The sequence below is a fragment of the Perca fluviatilis genome, chromosome 13, assembly GCF_010015445.1.
Source record: "Perca fluviatilis chromosome 13, GENO_Pfluv_1.0, whole genome shotgun sequence".
NCBI classification, from domain to species: domain Eukaryota; kingdom Metazoa; phylum Chordata; class Actinopteri; order Perciformes; family Percidae; genus Perca; species Perca fluviatilis.
Genome location: NC_053124.1, coordinates 22803434 through 22824674, shown reverse-complemented (window position 1 = coordinate 22824674; position 21241 = coordinate 22803434). Strand labels below are relative to the sequence as shown.

Sequence of the window (21241 nt, the reverse complement as noted above, 5' to 3'; positions counted from 1 at the left end):
ATATATATATATATATATATATATATATATATATATATATGTAATAAATAGAATGGCAAAAGTTTGTATTCGGGGCTTCACAAATAGCTCAGTGTGATACGGTGTGAAGATTGGAGGTTGAGGGTTCAGTTCTTTAACATACCATGACTTTTTCACATACTATACTCTGACTTTTTTCGACATACTATGGTATGACTTTTTTTCGACATGCTATACTATGACTTTTTTATGACTTTTTTCAACATAATATACTATGACTTTTTTATGATTCTTTCTGACATACTACGCTTTGAATTTTTTCAACATACTATACTATGAGTTTTTTTATTACTTCTTTTCGATATACTATACTGTGACTTTTTAATGATTATTTTCGACATACTATGCTATGACTTTTTTATGACTTTTTTCGACATGCTATACTATGACTTTTTTATGACTTTTTTTCGACATGCTATGCTATGACTTTTTTTGACAAACTGTACAATGACTTTTTTTCCGACATACTATACTATGACTTTTTCATGATTCTTTTCGACATACTACGCTTTGACTTTTTTTGTCTTCAATAATGTAAACAATAAATAGAATGCCAAAACAAAGCATTGGGAGCTTTACTAATAGCTCAGTGAGATAAGCTGCTGAGGATAAAGTGAAGATTGGAGTTTGAGGTTTCAACTCTTCAACATAATATGACTTTTTTGACATACTACACTGTGACTTTTTTATGCCCTTTTTCGATATACAATACTATGAAATTTTATATAAACTGCTGAGGATTAAGTGAAGATTGTAAGGGTAAGTCAACGATATCATGACTTTTTTGACATACTACACTGTGACTTTTGTCTGAGTTTTTTCGACATATTATACTAAGACTTTTAATGACATACTATACCATGACTTATTTTCAAATGTTTTTTGTCTTCAGTAATTTAAACAATAAATAGAATGCCGAAAGGTTGTATTCTGGTCTTCACAAATAGCTCGTTGTGATAACCTGCTGCAGATAGTGTGAAGATTGGAGGTTGAGGGTTCAGCTCTTTAACATGACATTTTTTCGACATGCTATAGTATGACTTTTTTATGATTCTTTCTGACATACTATACTGACTTTTTAAATACTTTTTTCGACATACAATTTCATGATTTTTTATAAATTCTTTTCGACATACTATACTGTGACTTTTTCATGATTCTTTTCGACATACTATGTTATGACTTTTTTTTTTGTCTTCAATAATGTAAACAATAAATAGAACATATATATATATATATATATATATATATATATATATATATATATATATATATATATATATATATATATATAATAAATAGAATGCCAAAAGTTTGTATTGCGGGCTTCACAAATAGCTCAGTGTGATAACGTGTGAAGATTGGAGGTTGAGGGTTCAGTTCTTTAACATACCATGACTTTTTCACATACTATACTCTGACTTTTTCGACATACTATGGTATGACTTTTTTTTCGACATGCTATACTATGACTTTTTTATGACTTTTTTTTTATGCCCTTTTTTCAACATAATATACTATGACTTTTTTATGATTCTTTCAGACATACTACGCTTTGAATTTTTTCGACATACTATGCTATGACTTTTTTTCGACATGCTATACTATGACTTTTTTCAACATAATATACTATGACTTTTTTATGATTCTTTCTGACATACTACGCTTTGAATTTTTTCAACATACTATACTATGAGTTTTTTATTACTTCTTTTTGATATACTATACTGTGACTTTTTAATGATTATTTTCGACATACTATGCTATGACTTTTTTATGACTTTTTTTCGACATGCTATACTATGACTTTTTTATGACTTTTTTTCGACATGCTATGCTATGACTTTTTCATGATTCTTTTCGACATACTACGCTTTGACTTTTTTTGTCTTCAATAATGTAAACAATAATTAGAATGCCAAAACAAAGCATTGTGAGCTTCACAAATAGCTCAGTGAGCTAAGCTGCTGAGGATAAAGTGAAGATTGGAGGTTAAGGGTTCAACTCTTCAACATAATATTACTTTTTTGACATACTACACTGTGACTTTTTTATGCCCTTTTTCGATATACAATACTATGACGTTTTTTATGATTCTTTCTGACATACTATACTGACTTTTTAAATACTTTTTTCGACCTACAATTTCAAGATTTTTTATAACTTATTTTCGACATACTATGCTATGACTTTTTTATGACTTTTTTTTGACGTGCTACACTATGACTTTTTCATGATTCTTTTCGACATACTACGCTTTGACTTTTTTGTCTTCAGTAATGTAAACATTAAATAGAACGCCGAAACATTGAATTGTGAGCTTTACTAATAGCTCAGTGAGATAAGCTGCTGAGGATAAAGTGAAGATTGGAGTTTGAGGTTTCAACTCTTCAACATAATATGACTTTTTGACATACTACACTGTGACTTTTTATGCCCCTTTTTCGATATATAATACTATGAAATTTTATATAAACTGCTGAGGATTAAGTGAAGATTGGAGAGTAAGGGTTCAACGTTTCATGACTTTTTTGACATACTACACTGTGACTTTTGTCTGAGTTTTTTCGACATATTATCTAAGACTTTTAATGACATACTATACCATGGCTTATTTTCAAACGTTTTTTTTCTTCAGTAATTTAAACAATAAATAGAATGCCTGCTGCAGATAGTGTGAAGATTGGAGGGAGGGTTTAGCTCTTGAACATACCATGACTTTTTCACATACTATACTCTGAATTTTTTTCGACATGCTATACTATGACTTTTTATGACTTTTTTTTATATAATACTATGAATTTTTTATGATTCTTCCTGACATACTATGCTTTGAATTTGTTCGACATACTATTCTATGAGTTTTTTTCGACATACCGCACAAAGATTTTTTAATTACTTTTTTCGACATACAATTTTATGGTTTTTTTATGACTTCTTTTTGGACATACTATACTGTGACTTTTTCATGATTATTTTCGACATACTATGCTATGACTTTTTTTGACTTACCATACTATGACTTCTTTTCCACATACTATACCATAACTTTTTCATGATTCTTTTTCGACATACTATTCACTTTGCCTTTTTGTCTTCAGTAATGTAAAAATAAACAAGAAACAGAACAAATGCATTGTGAGCTTCACAAATAGCTCAGTGAGATAAGCTGCTGAGGATAAAGTGAAGATTGGGGTTAAGGTTTCAACTCTTCAACATAATATGACTTTTTTTCGACATACAATACTATGAATGTTTTGTGACTTTTTTTCAACAACTATACTATGACTTTTTTCTTTTGTATTTATTTCGACATAATATACTATGACTTTTTTTATAATTCTTTCTGTCATACCTCGCTTCAAATTTTTTCGACATACTATACTATGACTTTTTTCGACATACCATACTAAGATTTTTTAATTACTTTCTTCGACCTACTACAATTTTATGATTTTTGTTACGAAATACTACGAGCGTTGACTTTTTGACATACATATGACTTTTTTGTATTGCATACGTATATTACAAATTTTTGACTTTTTTACATAAAATACTATGACTTTTTGACATACTATGCTATGGCTTTTTATTACATACTATACTATACCTTTTTAATGATTATTTTTTTGACATACTATGCTATGACTTTTTATGACTTTTTTGACATACTATACTATGACTTTTTTCCGACATACTATACCATAACTTTTTATAATTCTTTTTGCATACTTTTCGACGCTTCTGCTTTGATTTTTTTGTCTTCAATAATGTAAACAATAAATAGAACGCGGCAAAACAATGTATTGTGTGCTTTGTAAATAGCTCAGTGAGCGGCTGAGGATGAAGTGGAGTTTGAGGGTTCAACTCTTCAACATGGTATGACTTTTTTGATATACTGCACTGTGACTTTTTATGCCCTTTTTTGACATACAATACTATGACTTCTTTTCCAACATGCATATACTATGACCTTTTTATGACTTTTTTTCAAAATACTATTCTATGATTTTTTTATGACTTTTTTTTCGACATACTATTCTATGACTTTTTTATGACTTTTTCGACATACTATACTATGAATTTTTCCGACATACTATACTATGACATTTTCATGGTTCTTTTCGACATACTACGCTTTGACTTTTTTAAACTGCTGAGGATTAAGTGAAGATTGGGGGTTAAGGGTTCAACGTTGCATGACTTTTTGACATACTACACTGTGACTTTTGTCTGACTTTTTCGACTTACAATACTATGAATGTTTTTTTGGAGGTTTTTTCGACATACTATACTATGACTTTTTAATGATTCTTTCTGACATACTACCCTTTTAATTTTTTCGACATACTATACTAAGAGTTTTTTTTTGACATACCATACTAAGATTTTTAAATTACTTTTTCGACATACAATTTGATTTTTTATGACTTCTTTTCGAAATATATACTACTGTGACTTTTTTGACATACTATGCTATGACTTTTTAATGATTCTTTTTCGCCGCACTACGCTTTGACTTTTTGACATACTATATTATGACTTTTTTATGTAACGTTATATTACGAATGTTTTGACTTTTTTTACATAAAATACTATGAATTTTTCATGATTTTTGACATACTATGCTATGGCTTTTTATTACATACTATACTATCACTTTTCATGATTCTTTTTGATATACTACGCTTTGACTTTTTTTGACATACTATACTATACGGACTTTTTAATGACTTTTTTCGACATACAATTCTATGATTTTTAATGACTTCTATTTGACATACTGTACTATGACTTTTTCATGATTATTTTTTCGACATACAACACTTTGACTTTTTTGACATACTATATATGACTTTTTATGACTTTTTTTTCCGACATACTATACTATGAATTTTGTATTACTTTTTGACATACTATACTATGATTTTTATTACATACTACATAATGACTTTTTCATGATTCTTTTTGACATACACTCCGCTTTGACTTTTTTCAAACATACTATACTATGAGTTTTAATTTTTTTTTTTTGTCTTCAGTAATGTAAACATTAAATAGAATGCCAAAACGTGTTGATAATAGCACGTTGAGATAATATGCTGAGGATAAAGTGAAGTTGGAGTTGTGGTTCAACTCAACATATTGATGACGTTTTTTAACTACAATACCATTAAATTTTATTTTTTTTTACTATATTTACTTTGTACTACTTATGACTTTTTTTTATTTTGTATACAATAAATAAAACTTTTTTTTTATATATATTTATATATATATATATATATATATATATATATATATAATAAATAGAATGCCAAAAGTTTGTATTGCGGGCTTCACAAATAGCTCAGTGTGATAACGTGTGAAGATTGGAGGTTGAGGGTTCAGTTCTTTAACATACCATGACTTTTTCACATACTATACTCTGACTTTTTCGACATACTATGGTATGACTTTTTTTCGACATGCTATACTATGACTTTTTTATGACTTTTTTCAACATAATATACTATGACTTTTTTATGATTCTTTCTGACATACTACGCTTTGAATTTTTTCAACATACTATACTATGAGTTTTTTATTACTTCTTTTCGATATACTATACTGTGACTTTTTAATGATTATTTTCGACATACTATGCTATGACTTTTTTATGACTTTTTTTCGACATGCTATACTATGACTTTTTTATGACTTTTTTTCGACATGCTATGCTATGACTTTTTTTGACAAACTGTACAATGACTTTTTTTCCGACATACTATACTATGACTTTTTCATGATTCTTTTCGACATACTACGCTTTGACTTTTTTTGTCTTCAATAATGTAAACAATAAATAGAATGCCAAAACAAAGCATTGTGAGCTTTACTAATAGCTCAGTGAGATAAGCTGCTGAGGATAAAGTGAAGATTGGAGTTTGAGGTTTCAACTCTTCAACATAATATGACTTTTTTGACATACTACACTGTGACTTTTTTATGCCCTTTTTCGATATACAATACTATGAAATTTTATATAAACTGCTGAGGATTAAGTGAAGATTGGAGAGTAAGGGTTCAACGTATCATGACTTTTTTGACATACTACACTGTGACTTTTGTCTGAGTTTTTTCGACATATTATACTAAGACTTTTAATGACATACTATACCATGACTTATTTTCAAATGTTTTTTGTCTTCAGTAATTTAAACAATAAATAGAATGCCGAAAGGTTGTATTCTGGTCTTCACAAATAGCTCGTTGTGATAACCTGCTGCAGATAGTGTGAAGATTGGAGGTTGAGGGTTCAGCTCTTTAACATGACATTTTTCGACATGCTATAGTATGACTTTTTTTATGATTCTTTCTGACATACTATACTGACTTTTAAATACTTTTTCCCGACCCCATACAATTTCATGATTTTTTATAAATTCTTTCGACATACTATACTGTGACTTTTTCATGATTCTTTTCGGCATACTATGTTATGACTTTTTTTTGTCTTCAATAATGTAAAACAATAGAAATAAATATATATATATATATATATATATATATATATAATATATACAAAAGTTTGTATTCTTGGGGCTTCACAAATAGCTCAGTGTGATAACGGTGTGAAGATTGAGGTTGAGGGTTCAGTTCTTTAACATACCATGACTTTTTCACATACTATACTCTGACTTTTTCGACATACTATGGTATGACTTTTTTTCGACATGCTATACTATGACTTTTTATGACTTTTTTTTATGCCCTTTTTTCAACATAATATACTATGACTTTTTATGATTCTTTCAGACATATACACGCTTTGAATTTTTTCGCATACTTGCTATGACCTTTTTTTTCGACATGCTATACTATGACTTTTTTTCATACATTATATACTATGACTTTTTATGATTCTTTCTGACATACTCACGCTTTGAATTTTTTCAACATACTATACTATGAGTTTTTTATTACTTCTTTTTGATATACTATACTGTGACTTTTTAATGATTATTTTCGACATACTATGCTATGACTTTTTTATGACTTTTTTCGCGCATGCTATACTATGACTTTTTTATGACTTTTTTTTCGACATGCTATGCTATGACTTTTTCATGATTCTTTTCGACATACTCTTTGACTTTTTGTCTTTCATGTAAATAACAATAATTAGAATGCCAAAACAAAGCATTGTGAGCTTCACAAATAGCTCAGTGAGCTAAGCTGCTGAGGATAAAGTGAAGATTGGAGGTTAAGGGTTCAACTCTTCAACATAATATTACTTACTTTTTGACATACTACACTGTGACTTTTTATGCCCTTTTTTCGTGTATACAATACTATGACGTTTTTTATGATTCTTTGCTGAATACTACACTGACTTTTTAAAATTTTACGACCTACAATTTCAAGATTTTTTATAACTTATTTTCGACATACTATGCTATGACTTTTTTATGACTTTTTTTTGACGTGCTACACTATGACTTTTTCATGATTCTTTTCGACATACTACGCTTTGACTTTTTTGTCTTCAGTAATGTAAACATTAAATAGAACGCCGAAACATTGAATTGTGAGCTTTACTAATAGCTCAGTGAGATAAGCTGCTGAGGATAAAGTGAAGATTGGAGTTTGAGGTTTCAACTCTTCAACATAATATGACTTTTTTGACATACTACACTGTGACTTTTTTATGCCCTTTTTCGATATATAATACTATGAAATTTTATATAAACTGCTGAGGATTAAGTGAAGATTGGAGAGTAAGGGTTCAACGTTTCATGACTTTTTTGACATACTACACTGTGACTTTTGTCTGAGTTTTTTCGACATATTATCTAAGACTTTTAATGACATACTATACCATGGCTTATTTTCAAACGTTTTTTTTCTTCAGTAATTTAAACAATAAATAGAATGCCTGCTGCAGATAGTGTGAAGATTGGAGGGAGGGTTTAGCTCTTGAACATACCATGACTTTTTCACATACTATACTCTGACTTTTTTTCGACATGCTATACTATGACTTTTTTATGACTTTTTTTTTTATATAATACTATGAATTTTTTTATGATTCTTCCTGACATACTATGCTTTGAATTTGTTCGACATACTATTCTATGAGTTTTTTTCGACATACCATACAAAGATTTTTTTAATTACTTTTTTCGACATACAATTTTATGATTTTTTTATGACTTCTTTTCGACATACTATACTGTGACTTTTTCATGATTATTTTCGACATACTATGCTATGACTTTTTTTTGACTTACCATACTATGACTTCTTTTCCACATACTATACCATAACTTTTTCATGATTCTTTTCGACATACTACACTTTGACTTTTTTGTCTTCAGTAATGTAAACAATAAATAGAACGCCGGAACAATGCATTGTGAGCTTCACAAATAGCTCAGTGAGATAAGCTGCTGAGGATAAAGTGAAGATTGGAGGTTAAGGTTTCAACTCTTCAACATAATATGACTTTTTTCGACATACAATACTATGAATGTTTTTGTGACTTTTTTTCAACATACTATACTATGACTTTTTTCGACATAATATACTATGACTTTTTTTATAATTCTTTCTGTCATACTACGCTTCAAATTTTTTCGACATACTATACTATGACTTTTTTTCGACATACCATACTAAGATTTTTTAATTACTTTCTTCGACCTACAATTTTATGATTTTTTATGACGAAATACTACGCGTTGACTTTTTTGACATACATATGACTTTTTATGTGCGATACGTATATTACAAATTTTTGACTTTTTTTACATAAAATACTATGACTTTTTGACATACTATGCTATGGCTTTTTATTACATACTATACTATCACTTTTTAATGATTATTTTTGACATCGCTAGCTAGGGCTTTTTATGACTTTTTTGACATACTATACTATGACTTTTTTCCGCACATACTATACCATAACTTTTTATGATTCTCTTTCGACATACCGCTTTGACTTTTTTTGTCTTCAATAATGTAAACAATAAATAGAACGGCAACAAAATAGTATTGTGTGCTTTGTAAATAGCGCGTGAGCTGCTGAGGATGAAGTGGAGTTTGAGGGTTCAACTCTTCAACATGGTATGACTTTTTTGATATAGTACACTGTGACTTTTTTATGCCTTTTTTGACATACAATACTATGACTTCTTTTCCAACATGCTATACTATGTCCTTTTTATGACTTTTTTCAAAATACTATTCTATGATTTTTTTTATGATTTTTTTCGACATACTATTCTATGACTTTTTTATGACTTTTTTCGACATACTATACTATGAATTTTTCCGACATACTATACTATGACATTTTCATGATTCTTTTCGACATACTACCGCTTTGACTTTTTTTAAACTGCTGAGGATTAAGTGAAGATTGAGGGTTAAGGGTTCAAACGCATCATGACTTTTTTGACATACTACACTGTGACTTTGCTGTGTGATTTTTCGACTTACAATACTATGAATGTTTTTGTGACTTTTTTCGACCATAACATACTATGACTTTTTATGATTCTTTCTGACATACTACCCTTTTTAATTTTTTCGACATACTATACTAAGAGTTTTTTGACATACCATACTAAGATTTTTAAATTACTTTTTTTCCGACATACAATTTTATGATTTTTTATGACTTCTTTTCGAAATACTATACTTTGACTTTTTGACATACTACGCTATGACTTTTTAATGATTCTTTTTTTCTGGAAACACGCTTTGACTTTTTTGACATACTATATTATGACTTTTTATGTAATGCATGGTATTACGAATGTTTTGACTTTTTTACATAAAATACTATGAATTTTTCATGACTTTTTGGACATACTATGCTATGGCTTTTATTACATACTATACTATCACTTTTCATGATTCTTTTTGATATACTACGCTTTGACTTTTTTTGACATACTATACTATGACTTTTTAATGACTTTTTTCGACATACAATTCTATGATTTTTTATGACTTCTATTTGACATACTGTACTATGACTTTTTCATGATTATTTTTTCGGCATACTACACTTTGACTTTTTTGACATACTATATTATGACTTTTTTATGACCTTTTTTCCGACATACTATACTATGAATTTTTTATTACTTTTTTTGACATACTATACTATGACTTTTTATTACATACCATACTTTTTCATGATTCTTTTTGACATACTACGCTTTGACTTTTTTCAACATACTATACTATGAGTTTTAAATTTTTTATTTTTTTGTCTTCAGTAATGTAAACATTAAATAGAATGCCAAAACAGTGTTGCTTCATAAATAGCTCAGTGAGATAATCTGCTGAGGATAAAGTGAAGATTGGAGGTTGAGGGTTCAACTCAACATATGATGACTTATTTGACATACTATACAGTGACGTTTTTTTACCTACAATACTTTTTTTTTTCGATATACTATAACTTTTTTATGACTTCTTTTTGACATACTATATTATGACTTTGTTAACACCATTTCGACTCACTATACAATTAATTTTTTTGACTTTTTGTCGACGTACTATACTGACTTTTTTTCGACATACTATATATTATGCCTTTTTTCGACATAACTATACTTCAATTCAATTCAATTTTATTTATAGTATCAAATCATAACAGAGTTATCTCGAGACACTTTACAGATAGAGTAGGTCTAGACCACACTCTATAAATTCCAAAACCCCAACAATTAAAGTAATTCCCTCAAGAGCAAGCATTAGCAGTAGCTATTGCGACAGTGGCGAGGAAAAACTCCCTTTTAGGAAGAAACCTCGGCAGACCCAGACTCTTGGTAGGCGGTGTCTGACTGGGCCGGTTGGGGGTGTGATGAACAGTGGCGATAATAGTCACATTAAAGATAATGGAACAGTGACTTCAAAGGTAGTCGTGGAAGTTCATGTCATAGCAGGGCACATAATTTTACTTTTTTAAGACTATTTCAACATACAATATTATGAATTTTTTATAACTTTTTTCGACATTCTATACTATGACTTTACTTAATTTCAACACACTATAGTATGACTTTTTTCAACCTACTTTACTATGACTTTATGACTTTTCGACATACTATACTATGCCTCTTGATTACTTTTTTGATATACTATACTATGACTTTTTATGAAATTATATAACATACTATAACGTTTGTATGACATACTATACTATGACTTTTTATGACATACTATACCATGACTTCTTATGGCAACTATACTGACTTTTGTATACATTTCTTACCTACAATTACTACACATACAATATTAGGGATGTTTCACCTGCTGCATCTCATGGTGATTGTTTCTTTTACTTGATTCTTTAAAAAACACAGAAAATATTTTCAGGGATTTTATTATAATAATTATATCGGAAACATACACATACCGGTACTATAACATACACAGTCACAAATATTCTCTTAAAAGACAATTCTGGCGTAAAATGAACCTAGGGGTTAATAACATACTGTATGTGTACCGAGTGGACCGTTCTCTGGGATATGTTTTCATGCTAATCGAATGTGTCTGTAGCTTGAAACAAGCTAGTGCAAAGCGGTGATTAGCTTGTAACGCTAGCTTTCGGGGCACAGGGTAAATCGCTATTTTATAGCACTAACAAGGCTCAAAATAGCACCACACTTAAACGGTAGCATAATGAGGGTCCCTACATGTAAACCGAAGCATTGAGAACTTTAACTTTAAGTTTATTAAAAAGATAGATTATAAAGACATTAGCATTTATGTTTTACATGCGGGCACCATCTCATGTCTGTTTTAATAAACTGTCTGTACACTTACAAAGTTCTCAATGCTTCGGTTTACATGTAGGGACCCTCATTATGCTACTGTTGAAGTGTGGTGCTATTTTGAGCCTTGTTAGTGCTATAAAATAGCGATGTACGCTAACCATTTACTGTACATATTATCTGCATTGTTAAAAATCTCATGTGGCATTAAAACACAGTGGCACACTTCCTGACTTGTAACATAAAGCATTCCAACAGATTTTGCAATAAACTAGACCAAATTTGGTACAGTCAGTGCTTGCTATGGTATGACATTGACGTAGGCTACTCTAGGCAACAATTACACTTCCTTCCTAAGTTTTTTGTAAAAAATCTTTAGTAGTATATATAGTAGTATATAAAAACATGCTTTATTTCTAAAATCAGGGATCATATTCACATAAAGAAAATCTTCACATAGTAAAGTGATGTTAAAGCAACACTAAAGCACTTTTCCCGCTTTGGTCCCCCTACAGGTTGGAAGCGGAATTGTCCATTACCGCTGGACCGAAACGGGAAAAGTGCTTTATAGTGTTGGTTCATAAGTATTTTACTTTTGAAATGTAAAATAAATGTTCCCAGAATGCAGGTATAAAAGGTAACAGGCAGACAAGAAAGATTTCTAACAACATCTCTCTGTTTGGCTGAATCAGAGTAACGGCAGAGGTCAAACACAACCCGACCAACACCATTGTGTGCAAAGCCCAGGGCGAGTGGAACGGCACGCTGGAGTTCACCTACAGCAGTGGCGAAACCAAAGTGATCGACACGGCAAAACTTCCAGTCACCAGGAAGAAGCTGCGGCCTGTGGAGAAACAGGGGAGGACAGAATCCAGGTAAAAAACTCATTACCGCCAACTTCATGTCATTTTAAATAATTAAATAGGTACATTAGGGTAGTGCTAGATGTGGGAGATGTTAATGGCTTATACATGTAATTGTTGTGTGTTTTACCTGCTTGTAGGAGGTTATGGCAACATGTCACCAAGTCGCTAAAGGAAGGGAACATCGACGAGGCCACAGAACACAAACACCGGCTGGAAGAGCGACAGAGAGGGGAAGAAAGGAAGAGAACAGCTGATAACAAACCCTGGACACCCAAATACTTCACTAAAGAGGTAAAGTGAAGGAAGATAAACTTCTTGGAGCAACACTGTGATATAAGGCTGGAGCAGCAGCTTATCTTCAAACTGCCCTTAAATTTTTTTTGTTAGCCAGGCTGTTTCCGAATTCACTTCCTTGTTACTATGTAGTGCACTATATTTGCTGTTCGCCACTTTATGTCCATGTCTTCCAACTAAATTCTTAGTGTAAATTTAAAATGTACAGTATGTTCTACGTATGTAGGGCTCCCAAAATTGCCACAGTGGACCAAAAAGAAAAGTTGCACCCATGGCCTGTACACATCTTTCTGCCAACAATTACGGTGGCCCTGTTGGCAAATTAAGATAACTCAACTCAACCAAATACAGAAATGCGCTGCAAGTAGCACACAACACAACTGTTTCCAGGGGACTCTAAAAAGTGATGCACAAGGCTGGGACACGGTTGTTGTTGCCATGGTTTTTGGCTTATGAAGTTATCAGTCAGTAGTGGGCAGTTGTTTAATTGACATCAATTGTTTAAAACAAGTTAAAATAAGTTGCAGTATGATGGCATGAATATTTAAAAACTTATACAGACCCTTCCTGTAATGAAAGAACGGGCAGCAGATACTTAATTGTTAACTGTTAAACAAATTAAGCAAAATGGGTTTCATGTTCAGGAGTTTAACTTGCTTATCCCCTACTAAGTGTCCTGAAAGTAACTATAAACAATACAGACATCTAACATTACATTAGCGTGTGTATTTTTGTCAGATTGAATATTTGAATTGGCAGACTAATAATTAAATGGCTAAAGCTAGGTGAATTTCGGCCGATGGCATCACTTCTTAGTGTCCCCTGGAAACAGTTTTGGTTGTCGTGTAGTGCCACTTCAAGCGCGTTTCTGTATGAGGTTGTGTTTTCTTAAATTTTCTTGTGCTCACATTTTTGAGATTACTGCTCACTACAGTGAGGGAGGTAGTGATTTAGGACACAGCTACCAACTAAAATACTGTGGTCATTCTTAAAGGTTGATTTATCCTAATTATACCAAGAAAATATTTTTTAATTGTCCAGTTTTCTTCCTTACATGCGCAGGGAGACGGTTGGATTTACAACAGCCCACTGTGGAAGCCGACCTGACAGCAGATTAGTACTCTTCTAATGGACAATAACGGAGATCCTTCCTCTCCACACTGAGGTCTGAAGTCAGGAAGTCAAGCGAAGGAAGCCTCCAGACGGAGCTATAGACTCACAGAGTGATGCTATGGAGACATAAACAGGAAACAAGCAAGGTGCCAAAGCGACCTCCACTGTTATAACCAACATGGTGGCTGGAGCTCTTGGGACAAAAGTACATTTTTATATACAGTTAAAAGTATTACTATTCAAAGTAGAGTATTTCTATTTTTCACCTTGCCAAGGCCTTTTTGCACACACACAGTAATGAAGTTTGCCACTGGTGTTCTAATTTGTATTTGCTTAATGTTTTCTCAGACATTGTTTGGTTTCAAGCTTTTAGTTTGTAATGCAGCATTAGAATGAATCAATACCCTGTAACACAATACTGTAGCTGTAAATGAGTTTGAGTAAAAAAATAAATTTCATATTTTATATAAATGGCTTTTACCAATCATGGTGGTCCCCAAGAGCTTTACGGGAAATAAGAGCACGTAACCAGATTTAAAATGATATAAGTCAAGAGTTAAACAAATGTACTACATTAGATTATGTGTTAGTATATATTATTATTCAGAACATTAGAGTGAGCTACTAGAAAGTAATGGTCCTGATTGTTTTGTCTGAACTGTCAATGAATGTATCTGGTCACATTTTGATATTATGCTACTTTTCCATTGTGTACTGCAACACATGCTTTTTGTGCTATTTACACGTCGCTCCATTTAAATGATTTCACCCATTGAGCGCATAACAGACGCTTTCCATTACTACCTCTCTTATTAAGCTATTCCAGCCATTAGTCCCTTCTTCCTAAAAAAAAAAAAAGAAAAAAAAAGAACACTGGTTTGTTTGTGATAAAAGGCTCCTGGGTCCTTGAATCTTTTTCGCATCTGTGCCCCTAAAATGACACTGTAATTAGGCAGCTCATGCCTCCCGAAGTTAATACTTCTTCTTAGGTCGCCCGTGGTGATGAATATGGATGAGGCTGCTTGCAGAAACACACAACCATGTTCCCACATCTGGGGTTCACTGGAAGGTTGCCTCTGTGAAGATGAGAGGATAATCTAGCAGAATAACAATCACTGGGAACTGGCAGGCTATTGGATAGGAAAAGAAATGTATCGGGTCATACTACAGTGTAACTTGGTGGTAAATTTTAACTGAACGGTTTTTCTAAATAAGGTAGAGCAGAAATGAAATAAGAGCAATTAACAGTATATCCACTCCATGGTATTCTAATTTTTTACAGGCCTTTTTTACATAAACTTCTCACTGCTTGCTCTTTCAGTTGTTACATTTTCAAATAATATATTAAAGCCAGGTGACTTTACCAGATGCCTACTTGTAGCTTATGTCATGACAGTACATTACATTTTCATGACAGCATAGACAACAAACCTGCAACCATTTAGAAATACTGTTAATGACACTCGCCTTAAGTAAAACTGATTTTTTTTTATATCCAAAAGGATCCAGATTCACGGATGTAGAGAGTGATTGTGGTTAAAGGAGGGATTGCCCATGAATAAAGACATTCTAACTTTTTTAATTAAACATTGTCTCATCATGATATCCTGAATGTACATCTGTTATATTGTCCTGCATTCATGTGAATCATAAACTGTAAACCGCTACTCCTCATTCACTCCACCAGCAGAGGACCTATGGAACATCTCATATTTGTGATAACATCGGTCAAAGCAGGAGCTTGTTTGAGGTCATTTTGTTCTAATAAATGTGCCATGGCAATCATGGACTCACTCTTTTTAGCCTTTCAAGTGGCGACTCACTCTTTTTAGCCTTTAAAGTGGCATGGCTTCAAAGTGGAATATTTAATCCTAACAACTAGTTTGCCATAAATGTAGTACAAATATACACAGCACCCAGAGGATGAACTGGAATAACTTTGGTGGTCCCCTACCTTTATTCGAACACCACCCATTTCCAAGAAGACATAACACACCGTTAAAACGAATGACAAAATCCCAGCCAACCTCAGCTGAATGCTAACATAATATGCTATTGATAGCATTATTACATGTTTACCTTTAGCATGATAACATCAGCAGGCCAACATGGCAACATGCTAGCTAAACAGAACATGAATATCCAATATTAACATGCTCAATGAGACTCACTAACTAGTCAGAAAATGTCTGAATAGTTAACGGTCATCTGTACAGTAGGTGTGCTAAAATTAGCACATAGCAGGAACAGCTGAGCCTACATACAGCTTAATGAGCAGGAACAGCTTAGACCGATGAAAGTTGCGCCACATCTGACAAAGAAGAGCTGAGCCCGACAACCTGGAGTTTGAGATGCTGGCCACTATGAAGGATAAACTTATTTTAGTAACAATATGGCCATGCTTAGGTTGCCACCCTCATGCCAAATTTAACATGACTTGCCTTTTAAGGATGTAAAAGGTACTTAAGTTGTCGCTTTGTTTTTTCATTAATCCAACAATATAACAACCCCATGTGGGACTGTGTATATTATATATTTGGAAGACTTGGTAAAGATGCATTTTCTCCAAAATGGTCGACATTTTACTGCCTACTTTAATGCATTTAACTCATAAGGGTATCAAAAAGGAAAGCTGTGGCCGGGTTGGATCAGTGGGTTGAGCACGCGCACATATAATGAAAGGTTTATGCCTTAACGCAGAGGTCCAGGGTTCAGATCCGACCTGTGTCGATTTCCTGCATGTCTTCCCCCTCTCACCTAGCTGTCCTGTCAAAAATTAAAAGGCGGAAAAGCCCCAAAAAAATTATCAAAGCTTCACCTAAACCAGATTGAGCCACACACTAAGGGATTCCACTTCGTGACCATACAATCAAACCCATCACCAACTATCCTCACCAGCGTTAAACTTAAATCATTCTTTATACATATTGTTAGAGAGAAGAAGCAAATGTCTTCATCCAAAGACTAATGCTGCCATCAAGTGGTTGGCTTTGTGTTCACCTGGGTCGGTAAACCAGATCTGCACAGGAAGAATACTGAATGTATTGTACATTAATAATTCTGAATAATGCTTTGGTTCAAATTACTTCATTCATAAACACGTCAATAACAACAACTTAGACAAATGTTTTCATTAAAGTGTATATTTAAAGATGGCTGAACAGAACAATGATGTAAAAATGTAAACTTTGAAGGTGAGGGAGGGATTTCATCAAACAAAAATGGTGTTAAGGACAGACGGCACTGAGCTACTAAGAAACGAATAAACTTAGTAGGGGAAGGAACCGTTCTGCCGTTCCTAATTGACACAAAATGAAACGTAAGAGGGCAACAAACTGTACATCACATTAAGGCTTGGTCTGAACTCTCTCCTATCTTGACAAATAAATCAAAAAGGACGTGACTCAGTTTTAGGCGTTTGTGTGACTAATCAACAATGTGGCATTGTGTTGAAGAAGGTCTGAAGTCTGAAATGGAGACAAAGTTTCAGAGAAGATCAAAGAAAAAAAGAACAAAGCGAGTCAGACAATATTTTAGAGAACTGTAAAAAGAAAAAGAAAAGAAACAGGCGATACTAATAAAAGTCACTTTTTGTGAGATGTGACAAAACAAGTACAGCGGTATGATGTGTTAGTCGTTTGATGTGTCACTTATTTGATAAAAAATGAAAAAGTTACTAAAGCGTGCACATACAGAAACACCTTCAGTGTTTACAACATCCGGAGGACCCAGACGACAAAGAACAGTGCAGTGCCCATAGAATAAGAGGCCAAAGGTAACGTACGGTTCAGTAGAGCCGTGTCCCAACTGTATCCTATATACTAGAGCTGAAACAGTCTAATCAATAAGTCCAGTGAAAGATAATAATCATCAACTATTTTATATTTAGTATTTTCTTTAAAGCAGAAATGCCAAAAATTCACTAGTTGTATCTTTGCAAATGTGAAAATTTGGTTTCCTTCGTCTTCTATGTTAAACTAAATCTCCGCTAATATCTCAGCTTGGACTGAGTTTTTTTTCCTCTCCCCATTTTCTGATATTCTATGAACCAAATGATTAATGAAGATCAGAATAACTGATTAAGCAATAACAAAAATAATAGTTCGCAGTACTACTATTCTAAAGAATACACTAACTACAGTATTCTTCTGAGGTTTTTTTTCATAGAAGTAGAGTAAGTATGCATCAGATCTAGTATGCTTACTAGAGTTAAAATGATTAGTTGATTGACAGAATTAAAGGGCCACTCCACCAATTTTACACACTAAGATTTTTACAAGACATGGGTGTTTACCAGACATGAGGGTCTAATTTTAAGACGCTATTGGTTTGCATCACAGGAAATTCAGCGTATTTGGAGCTCGACTCCTACCGTGGACTAAAAGTTAGGTTTATCTCAGCTTTTGCTGTCTGTCGCAAGTCCACTTGTGGACCAAAAGTGCTGGAATAAGCCTTTAACTGGCAACTCCAATTCCACGGTGTGAATAAGCTACATACTCGATGCCATTTTAGGAATAAGGACACAGCTCTAAAGTACCATAAAGGTGTTTGTTAGTCCACCGTAGTCACAGACCGTGATGGCTGTTTTTACCTCTCCTGACCTCAGTTGTCTTTTCTAGTCTCCGTCTCAGTGCCTGTGTACTAACTACCCCCTTCACAGTCCATCCGTCTATTTCCAGACATCTTGAACATTTCCAGTTTCCAATGCCTCAGTCTGGTTGAAGCACCCAACCCGCCGCATTGATACATGATGAGCTGAACAAAGAGTTAACAGAGTAGACAATCACAACTTATGGAGGCGATGGTGACCAGCGATGAGGCACTAGGCTTTGCACACTAAACTAGAGAGCTCCCCCTGCAGGAAGGGAGACCTAATTCATTATCACTACTTTTTTTTTTTTAAACACAGTTGCTTGCTTCCGTCTTTAAAACCCTAGCAGCAGAAATGTACAATCTATGCAATTCATGAAAAAAAGAGGGGTGTGGGGGAACATTGTAAAAATTCACATTCATTCATCCAACAAAACCTCAAGCCCCTCTGTACAAGAATTATTGCATTCACTGTTCTTTTTGCTGTCATACAAAAAAGGAATCAACAAAACAATCACATAAAGAAATTAAGAGGAAAAACTGACTGCATACTTAAAAATCACCACAATAATCCAATATATTATCATCCTTTTAGACTTATTCTTTACACAACGTATTTACATATTTAGGCCAATTATTTTTTTTCTAAAGAATTTGTTGAAAAAGAAGGTCAGGGAGCCAAGCAGACGTAAAGGAGAGGATGATGATAAAAAGGTTAATATTACAGGTGGGCTGTGCCTAGACGGTGAGGTTCCTCCATACCGCATACCTTCCTCTGTACACGTGTCAGGAACAAGTCCTCAAGCTTTCACTCCTGCGCTTCCTCACTATCAGTAATGAGTTCACATGTGCCATGGAGCAAGGTCGATGTGTCTTTGGTGCAAATGTTCCTAGTCTTCTCTCGTTTCCCCCCCCTCACCTCCTCACACCCCCCGATCCCGCACTGATAAGCAGTTAATTAAACGTACCACAAAAATGAATCGACGCCAAACCAAGCAGAGCAGCCCTATGCCTCGCCACACATTCAAGTAGAAATTAAAAAGACATCAGGAAACGGAAAAAAAAAAAAGAAAAAGAAAAAAAGAAGCAAGACAAAGATCCTCAGGATAAAACGGACAACAGTTCTGGAGCTAGCCAGGTGACATTTCCTCAACACATGGGGGCGCTCTAATGAGAAGCGCTTGAGACCAAGTGCCAGATAAATGGCCCCTGTGTTCTTCTTCATTGGTTGTTGGAGGTTTCTTCGCAGTTGTTTGTTTTCCTAGAAGAGTTCTTCGTCACCATTATTTTTTTTGAAGTTTCTTGCCTTTCCTCAGGGCAAGCTTGTTCTTGATGTGTCCACGCTTTCTCTTGGCAGTCTGGTTAGAGGGAGAGAAAAAAAAAGAAAAGAAAAGTCAAATTACCTATTCTCTAACTAAAATATTTATCCAGAATCTGCGATATATAATTGGATTTAACACGTGTTACCCATCAAAATATGATGACTAAATATGAGAGCTACTCTTCTTAAATATACTGTATGAATAAGTACATAATCTGCGCAATACTGGTCTTAAAATCTTAAATTGGAGCATATAGTCTGGTTCATGCATAATGGAGAGATGTTTATTATATATCTATATTCATCAAAGAGTAACTTAACAAAATAATTCCTCTTATTTGAGCTGAGTAAATGATCTGTAGTCACCTTGCTTTGCTGGTCACAGCCTACAGTGTTTATTATAACATAAGAAAACACAGTAATTATGTTCTTGAGACCAAAATAATTAAATCAAATCTACATCAAGTTCACCATAAATAATAAATTAATCTTTCTAAAACTGGAAGGCAAAAATGAATCCTGTATTTAAAACAAAACAGGAAGTCTCCTACTACCTTTTTCGAGGTGTACTTCTGCTTGGGCACTACGCTGCGAAGCTTGTGGTCCAGCGGCTCTCGGTTGTCCAGGTTCTTCACCTTGTAGATCCTCACCAGCCAGTGCTCCGAGGTGAACGCCTCCTCCAGGTGCTGGAACTTGATATCCTTGTTGCCAATCTCAGCGTTGCGTGTTCGGTCGAAGCCAGGAGGGGTCCGGAAGTCCAGCTGGGAGATGGATAAAGGTGTCATTAGCTAGCAGCTAGCTGTGTGTCTTGGATAAAATGTTGCTTGCCAAGTAGTTCTTTGGTTTAAAGAAATGGTTTATTCATGAGAGGATTGACACCACGCTCATATCTGTATATTGGATATGAAAGTAGGCGGTTAGCTTAGCATTACCATAAAGACTGGACACTTTTTACAGTTTTAATAAAGAAACAATACGTGTTCGTGAGTAGGGTTGGGTATCGTTTGGTTTTTTTTCGGTTCCGGTGCTAAATCGATACTTTTAAAACGGAGCCGGTGCCTAAACGGTGCCTGAACCGGTACTTTTCAATAAAGTTAAAAAAAAAAGAAGAAGAAAAAAAATAAGGGTAGTAAACAACAGTCAGTGACTTTATTAGTGATGTTTATTGCTAAGGCCATGGTCAAAATTAAAAAAGTAAATTAAAAAGTAAATTGCTGTTGAACCCCAGATGGGAAAAG

At 33.4% G+C, this 21241-nt stretch overlaps 2 protein-coding genes across 2 annotated transcripts in view; one reads left to right on the top strand and one right to left on the bottom strand.

Moving 5' to 3' along the window:
* Positions 1-15894, top strand: part of LOC120571147 (oxysterol-binding protein-related protein 10) — a 106356-nt gene extending 90462 nt beyond the window's left edge. Inside the window, 3 exon segments of the mRNA XM_039819873.1 lie at positions 12512-12694; positions 12823-12976; positions 14042-15894. Of these exon segments, the coding sequence (XP_039675807.1) occupies positions 12512-12694; positions 12823-12976; positions 14042-14086 (382 nt within the window). The 3' untranslated portion in view covers positions 14087-15894.
* Positions 15895-17217: 1323 nt separating this feature from the next.
* stt3b (STT3 oligosaccharyltransferase complex catalytic subunit B) overlaps positions 17218-21241 on the bottom strand; it is a 91858-nt gene continuing 87834 nt past the window's right edge. The window contains exons 15-16 of the mRNA XM_039819872.1: positions 20558-20764; positions 17218-20040 (exon numbers count right to left, since the gene is read on the bottom strand). Of these exons, the coding sequence (XP_039675806.1) occupies positions 19966-20040; positions 20558-20764 (282 nt within the window). The 3' untranslated portion in view covers positions 17218-19965. The remainder of the gene's footprint in view (positions 20041-20557; positions 20765-21241) is intronic.